General features: G+C 38.2%; 1 protein-coding gene across 1 annotated transcript; it reads left to right on the top strand.

Annotated features, from left to right (window-relative positions):
- Window positions 1-5: 5 nt before the first annotated feature.
- LOC108282932 (olfactory receptor 9Q1) lies at window positions 6-1,037 on the top strand (the record flags this gene model as incomplete). The annotated part of the gene is made up of 1 exon (XM_017498985.1): window positions 6-1,037. A coding segment is annotated over one exon (717 nt), but the record flags the coding sequence as incomplete, so codon positions are not given.
- Window positions 1,038-8,475: the final 7,438 nt, after the last annotated feature.

The following is an 8,475-nucleotide window of genomic DNA, read 5'->3' as shown; positions in this document are numbered from 1 at the left end:
GCTACTCATCTGTGACTGTCCCCCAGATGCTGGCCATGCTGCTGGAGCACAGGGCAGCTTTATCCTACACACGCTGTGCTGCTCAGTTCTTCCTGTTCACCTTTTTTGGTTCCATTGACTGCTACCTCCTGGCCCTCATGGCCTATGACTGCTACTTGGCTGTGTGCCAGCCCCTGCTTTATGTCACCATCATGACACAGCAAGCCCGCTTGAGTCTTGTGGCTGGGGCTTACGTTGCTGGTCTCTTCAGTGCCTTGGTGCGGACAGTCTCGGCCTTCACTCTTTCCTTCTGTGGAGCCAATGAGATTGACTTTATTTTCTGTGACCTCCCTCCTCTGTTAAAGCTGGCCTGTGGGGACAGCTACACTCAGGAAGTGGTGATTGTTGTGTTCGCCATTTTTGTCATCTCTGCCTCCATGGTGGTGATCTTGGTGTCCTATTTGTTTATCATCGTGGCCATCATGAGGATTCCCTCTGCTGGAAGCCAGGCCAAGACCTTCTCCACCTGCACCTCCCACCTCACTGCTGTGTCACTCTTCTTTGGTACTCTCATCTTCTTGTACCTCAGAGGTAACTTGGGCCAGTCTTCGGAGAAGAATCAGGTAGTGTTTGTGCTTTACACAGAGGTCATCCCTATGTTAAATCCCCTCATCTATAGCCTGAGGAACAAGGAAGTAAAGGAGGCCCTGAGAAAATTTCTCAATAGAGTCAAGTTGTCCTAACCATCTCCAAACTTGGAAAATCCTGAGAACCACCTACTCTGTAGTGTCAGTGTTCTGGATGCTCATTATTTATAGCATGCTCAATGTTTAAATGAATATATTATGGCACAAGGTGTAAAAAAGAACCAGAACTTTTGCAGGGAGAGGAAGAAAGACAAGGAAAAGTCAGTCTGAAAAGAGATTGGAGTGGGAGTCTTGACTCCCAGGACAAGTGACAAAAGGATTTGAAATTAAATCCTGTGAAATTAAATCCAAATGTGGCGCAACTCACCTGTCTATGATTATAACAGTAGTTTTTTTAAATATAAATTTTAATGAAAGATTTTCATTATATAGAAATGTTAAAAGTAATGTATAATAGATTTCCTATAGTCAGTACTAAGATTGTTTAATTGCTAATATTTGCTATCTTTATTTGGTTACATAGATGTAGTCTATCCATGAGTTTATTCATCAATCAATTCACTCATCAAACCACCTTTTTTCAACATTTCAAGGTGAGTTACAGACATCAGCATTAGTACCCTTTACTTCTATGCACTTTGGAATTATATCATCAATTAGGATTCAATATTTAGATTACATTTATTTATTTATTTTATTATTTTATTTTAAGACTAGTCAAGTGCAGTAGTGAGAAGGGGGGAAAGAGTAGAACAAGGAGTTTAATCTGTGAACAATCAATTGAGGTAACTCACTACCTTCAGACCAGCCTAGATTACATTTAATGATCAACTATGGTTGTTTGATGATCCAATTAGTAAAGCTGATCCTGCTCAAGGTATTCCTTCATATACTGGTAGTAGTTCTCAAAAAGGCTTCATACAAAGTTCTAAACAATGCCTACAATAACATGTCTGCCAATTGCTATCACCTCTGGATATACGGTATTTTTATTTTTATTCTCTACCTATTCCAGCTCTCTCTTGTCATATGGCATAACTAAAAATCCACTTGGCAAAGTTATACCATTCCCACTGCCCATAATGGTGTGTTCAGTGTCTGTATCATAGGTATTGACTCCCTGTGTCCTCAAAGCTTTTGCCCTCGGGGAGGCAGAACATTGCTGAGTTCCACATGGGGATAGGCAGGAGGGTGATCCTTACCTATCCTGGGTCCCTGAGCTCTGCAACAGCTCACCCTGCATCCAAAGCCTCACAAAATCTGTCTGTTCTTGATTTTTACTTCGCTAATTACAGAGGACTTGTCTCAATCAAAGGCACTGGAAGGCAGCAGGCCCCATCAATTAATCTTTTCTTCATTTAAGCAAATTTTTGTCCTGGAACTCAAACTTCTTCTTTTTCTGTCTCCTGGATTACCAAAAACAAAACCAAACAAAAACAAAAAACAACAACAAAAAGCAGAAACTTTGTATGTGAATGATATAAACAATCGTGGAAGGGGAAATGTGGAGAGAGGGGTGACAGTATCTTACAAACCTAGGCTGATTTAAACTCAGTCAGGCAAAAATGCTGTGGCAAACATGGAATTTCAGTTATAGGAGTTTAAATGGGAAGAGGCAGATATGTGAAAGGTAGGAGATTCAGCATGCAAAAGGCCAAAGGATATTCAATAGAAGGTGGTTTATAGTAAAATAAAACATATCTGAATCTTTAAAGACATTAAGTTTATTCTAGAAGACAGAATGTTTAAAAATATATATTGAAATTTTCCCAAGAAATATTTTATCCCTTTAATAGTATTTTGTCTGGTTGTTAAAACCCAGGCTTAAAATGTATAGCTTCACTAAGGGGGATGATTAATAAATAATATATGTGTCGATTGTGTTACAGGTGGTGTAAAAAATGCTAAGGAAAAGTAAGAAAACTTGAATCAGTTATGTGAAATTCCATCCGGTAGGAAAAGACAATGTTGTGTCTGTGTGAATAAGAACAGTATACTAAGGGGTCATTTGCTCTCTTAAATCTCCCAGAAGTCGGGAAGTATACAATGAATGGAAAGGGGGTACTAAGAATAAGTTGCCAGGTCGAAGAAAAAAATATAATGCCTCCTTCTGATTAAATGAAAAGTCTGTAGGAACTAGTGGTTATGAAACCCCACATTGTATATGGAACATCATCTACTTTTTAGTCTATAAGTAGAGCTCAGAAAAAGTTGAAAAAATGCTTTCAGTTTATATATGGAAGGTGAGTAAGTATTCAATTAGGAAATTTTTAAGAAAAATTGACAATAGGGAAGTTACCTGATTGTAAATGGGTGTTAGTATCTCCTTACATTTTGCTACACCTTGTGTTGAATTCATTCAAACAAAAAACCTATGATTCTTTTTGTTCAGTCATTTTAATTCTGGAATGGAAATCCTACCATTTCTGACAACATGGATGAACCTACAGGATATTATGCTAAGTTAAATAAGCAAGTCACAGAAAGACAAATATTGCATGATTTCACTTATATGAGGTATCTAAAAATACTAGGTTGATGCAAAAGGAATTACAGTTTTTACCATTTCTTTCATTGGCAAAACTGAAATTCCTTTTGCATCAGCCTAAGTCAAGCTCATAGAACCAGAGAGTTGTATGGTGATTGCCTTGGCTGGGGAGAGGAAGAAATAGGGAAATTGTCCAGTCAGCATAAAGTTTCAGTTATGCAAGATGAATAAGTTCTGGAGATCTGTCATACAACATAATACCTATAGTTAACAATATATTGAATATTTTAAAATATGTTAAAAGAATAAATCTCATGCTAAGTAGTCTTACCACCAAAAGAGCAATCAAGCAACCAAACCAAAACCCACAAACCCAGAAAACATCAAAAAAGAAAACCCACAGAAGAACATTAGAAATTTTTTGGAGATGACAGATATATGATATGCATGTGTCAAAACTCATCAAAACTTATATATTAAATAACTGTAATTTTTTGTATAGCAATTATATCTCAATAAAGCTTTAAAATATCTGCTTTTGGATATACCTGTTTAAGGAAAATCTGGGCTACTCAAACTAGGAAACACCATCTAATGGAACATTTTGAATGTGGCTATAGTACTTAAAAGGAGAATAACAAGGTCTTCCAAAGAGAAACCTTAGACATCCAGCTCATAAGGTAATAGCAATGGTAGCACCCACATGCATCCTGCCTGGTCTCACACCAGGCACTCAGCCTGGGTTCTCCCATTACGTTTCTGAAGTGTCGACCAACACATGGTGCCCTTCAAGGAGAACTCCACTATCAGGAGCCAGGTCCTCAGGAGCTGTCAAAGAAGGGACTTGTAGTGGCATGACCTTTCTAGTGGACCTCAGGGGACCCTCCCACCCTTTTCTTCCCCAAACATGAATGAGGTATTCTGGGGACCTTGATACTTGATACAAGAAGGGGAGAGGAAAAGCCACAGCCCTTCCCTGGCAAGTGTGATTTGGCAGATATTACTTTATTTTGATTGCAGCGGATATGAGCAATATGGCATGATTTTTGAGTAGCCAAGAATGAGTTTGAGTCCATCTTAAATCTCTATTTTTTGTTTCCATTTTCTTTGCTTTAAATTTGTCTGCTTAGCCTTTTCATGGAGACTTTAGGATATGATAAAAAGTGTTGGGCGATGACAGTCCATCAGCTGTGTCTCCTTCCACAAAACAACTTCCTTGTTCTGTATCTCAATTTCTCCACATGAAAAATGAAGGAGCCAGTTGATTAAGAGAATTCCGAGTCCTTCTGTGGTCTCAGATTCTTTCTATCTAAGATTTAGCCCTGTTAAATGTTAAATTATTTGAGAAGAGATCAAGCATTGCCAGTCATCTTCTTCAGAAGGGAAATGTCTGAGAGCTGTCTCAGAGCATGGATTAGGATGGAGAGAGTACTTGAGAACCTGGAAACTGAGAAGTATGGGAATGGCTAAGGCTAAGGAAGGTGGAGTGGCCAGAGACAAACTTTCTGCAACTTACATTGGCCCTAGACATCAAGCTTAAGCTTAAAATAATTATCAAGCAGCCATTGTCTTCCCAATGTGTTGTTCATGGCAGATAGAATGTAACAGAAACTGTTTGGACTCCAGTGGCTGACATGCTTTTCACTCTGCCACCTGTTGCTTCCCTCAGCCACTTCTCAGCCAACAGCTCTGTGGGGTTCCCTGAAGCACAGGTGCAGTGGAAATTTCTCTGAGTCTTCTTACCTTTGTGTGGTAAAAATCTATTCTTTTGTGTTTCCAGAACAGCATGCTCTCTTATTTAGGAAATGCTCCATTCTTTACTCTAACTATGTGAATCACACAAGTACTCCATCTTCCTGTAGATCCCATCTTCCTGGTCTTCACTGACTGGCAACTGACCAACATTGGGCCAATCCTGGTACCCCATTTTTTGGCCACATAACATCTGGGTTCTTCCTTGGCATTTTTTAAAAGTTGGAACCTAAAAATGTGATTTTCATCTTCTTTGTGGCAAAAAAAGCTGGAACATTTGAAGAGTAGAAACAACCAGTGGGTATTTTTTTTTTTTATTCCACTTTGTTGAAGAAAAGAATGCTGATAGAAACAATCATAGACAACAGAGAAATTCTTGGGATCATGGGAGTTGCTTGTCACAGTTGTGCCTGTGACCTGTGACTTAGCTGCATCCCTGCCTGCTCTCCCGATGGATTTGAGAATCTCGTAGTGAATTCATTTATGGGTTCAAGCCATGTTACCTGCTGGGCTTCTGCCACTTACAACTAAGATATTCTCATTAAGAAACGCTGGCACTGTAAGTCATTCTTCCTTTGTGATTCCATTCTCCACATCTGTAAAACGAGAAGGTTCACTGGATTCCAAAGTTCCTTTTAGCTTCATCATTCTGAAAAATTCAGACATGAAGGCTCTGAAAACACTTGGAGAAACCTTATAAGGGAAGAAATGGAAGACACTTATTTCAGGATTGCACACCTCTGAGAGGATTTGGAAGAAGCACAAATATGCATAGGACTAAATTAAGATGAATGCCCTTGATTATTTGGTCATCCTTATTTGAGGCCCTGTCTACATTTAAGAGCAATAAGGGACAACCGGGTAGAGTGCTGCTTAACCAGTTTGGCATTAAAAAGTCACAGACTGAGAATCAAATTAACTACTGATGTAATCATTAAACATCTTCCTATTTGGAAGGCTCAGTCCGTTCATCTGTGAATTGAAAAGCCTGGGTTATTTGACCTCTAATGTCCCCTTCAGTTCCAGCATCTTATGAGAGCCTAAAAAAAATTCCGCAGTTCTATAATACGTAAAGCTCACTTTACGTGAATTGAGAGGGGAACATTTGCAATAGGATAAGTCCTTCCAAAGTCCTTCTAAAGCAAATTTATAGGTACTAGGTGTTCCTCAGCCTTGAATTGGCATGAGATCCATCCATGTCTGGATGGAAGGAAGGTAGTGAAGGTGAATTTCAGGTCAAGAGCTGAAGATATGTTCTCCTTAAATACTTCCTATTACCTCCTCCAGGCCACAAGTCATGACTTCTTGGCTATAAGAAACACTTAAAGTAGTTCAATAAAAGATCTTTTTGGAAGAAGAGATGATTATCCCTGGAAAGAAAGTAATCTTGGGTCTTTTCCTGATCCAGTTGACTATAGCTAGAAAGGTGAGGCCAGCCTTTCACCAGTGGGCATAGTGATACTTCATAGAAGGAGTGAGGGCCTGCCTGGTCAAGTGCCCCAAGAATTTCCTACCACAATCTATTCACTTTGAGACTTAAGTCTCCTCTGTCAGCTGAGTTTTCTTCTTTCTAAAAAGCTAGAAAGAAAATACAGACATAAAAGGAAGAACCCCTCAATTATTCCCAAACATAGAGTTCAGAGACATCTTCATGAGAGTTTGCAATATACTATAGGAATTAGGAATGTGCCTTTTGGAGACAGAGCACTTGGGATAAGGCCTAGCTCTGCCACTTACTGTGGGATTATTGATGGTCCATTTCAACAGTGTATGCCTAACTTTTCTCATCTCCTTAAAATGAAGATAATAATAATACCTAGTTCATAGAATTGTTTTGTAGATTAAATGAGTGTGTCATCTATCTATCTATCTATCTATCTAATCTTTTTTCTATAAGTCATCTACCTATTTATTATCTATCATCTATTTGTCAAATATAATCTATCTATCTAATCATCTATGTATCTATCTATTTATTATCTATCAACTATATCTGTCATCTGATTTGTCATCATCTATCATCTCTTAGAATGGTCTTTGCTGTTGGATTTTTCTGTAGATTTTCCTTTCTAAATTCTGGTAGATCTATAGGCCTTAGAAAAAAAACCTCTAATCTTTTACGTTAATTTTATAGGCTGTAATACTCATGGTATATGAATTTTGGTCTATTCTCTGAGGTTCATTTTGCTTCTCTTCTGGGACTGGCCAAACGGTGACTGAATCATCTTAATAATCATTCTGATAGCATTTTTTTAAAATAAAAATTTTTAATTGACAAATAATAATTGTGTTTATATATTTATAGGGTACAATGTAGTGTTTTAGTCCATGTATACATTATAGAATGATTCAATCAAGCCACTTAAACCGGTTGTTTTAAATTTGGCTATGGCTTCTGAAAGCAGGATGTGATGGCCTCACAGTCTATTTCATACGGGGTAGGAATGAGGGGTTGATGTAATTATAAAGTAGAACTGCAGGCACTCAGCCATTGGTTCTACTTCACAATCAAAGAGGGAGGCATTCTTTAAAGGGCAAGGTGGTTTTCTCTTCCTTTGTTCCTGAGGGATCCATCTGGAAGGATGCTGCTCCCCCAGACTTCCTCCTAATTCTTTTCCTGATTGCTCTTGGGGGAGCCAGTCAGAGACTTCAAGGAGCCAGATCCTGAAATGAGTCATCAGGAGATGCTGTTTCTTGGAACAATTATTACTTTGCTGTTTGGCATTTGGACAGTTTCTGAGCCTCTTTAGAATCACACTGCCTAAGGAGCATCCTCCCTTATAACTCTAGTTTTGTAGGATGCTAATGAAAAAGAGGTTCTATGCTCAAATTCTTTTGGGAAATGGTGGGCGATGAAAAAGTTGATAATGTTTCTTCTTTCTTTTTATTTTTCTTTAACTTTTAAGTTCAGGGGTACATGTACAGGTTTGTTACAAAGGTAAACTTGTGTTATAGAGGTTTATTGTACAGATTATTTCATCACCCAGGTATTAAGCCTAATGGCTAAAAACCCATTAGTTTTTTTTTTTTAAATGACAAGATATAGAATATACAATTTTATTTTATTTTATTTTATTTTTATCCCCATTTATTTATTTTATTGCATTTTAGGTTTTGGGGTACATGTGAAGAACATGCAAAATTGTTGCATAGGTACACACATGGCAGTGTGATTTGCTGCCTTCCTCCCCATCACCTACATCTGGCATTTCTCCCCTTGCTATCTCTCCCCAGCATGTTTGTTGGCCTCATGTATGTCTTCTTTTGTAAAGTGTCTGTTCATATCCTTTGCCCACTTTTGAATGGGCTTGTTAGTTTTTTTCTTGTAAATCTGTTTTAGTTCTTTGTAAATTCTGGATTAGTCCTTTGTCAGATGGGTAAACTGCAAAAATGTTTTCCCATTCTCTTGGTTGCTGATTCACTCTAATGACTGTTTCTTTTGCTGTGCAGAAGCTGTGGAGTTTGATTAGGTCCCGTTTGTCTATTTTGGCTTTTGTTGTCAATGCTTTTGGTGTTTTGGTCATGAAGTCCTTGCCTACACCTATGTCCTGAATGGTTTTGCCTAGATTTTCTTCTAGGGTTTTTATGGTGTTAGGTCTTATGTTTAAG

The sequence above is a fragment of the Cebus imitator genome, unplaced genomic scaffold, assembly GCF_001604975.1.
Source record: "Cebus imitator isolate Cc_AM_T3 unplaced genomic scaffold, Cebus_imitator-1.0 Scaffold253, whole genome shotgun sequence".
NCBI classification, from domain to species: domain Eukaryota; kingdom Metazoa; phylum Chordata; class Mammalia; order Primates; family Cebidae; genus Cebus; species Cebus imitator.
The sequence above is the reverse complement of the archived record's forward strand: the minus strand, read 5'-3'. Positions and strand labels throughout refer to the sequence as shown.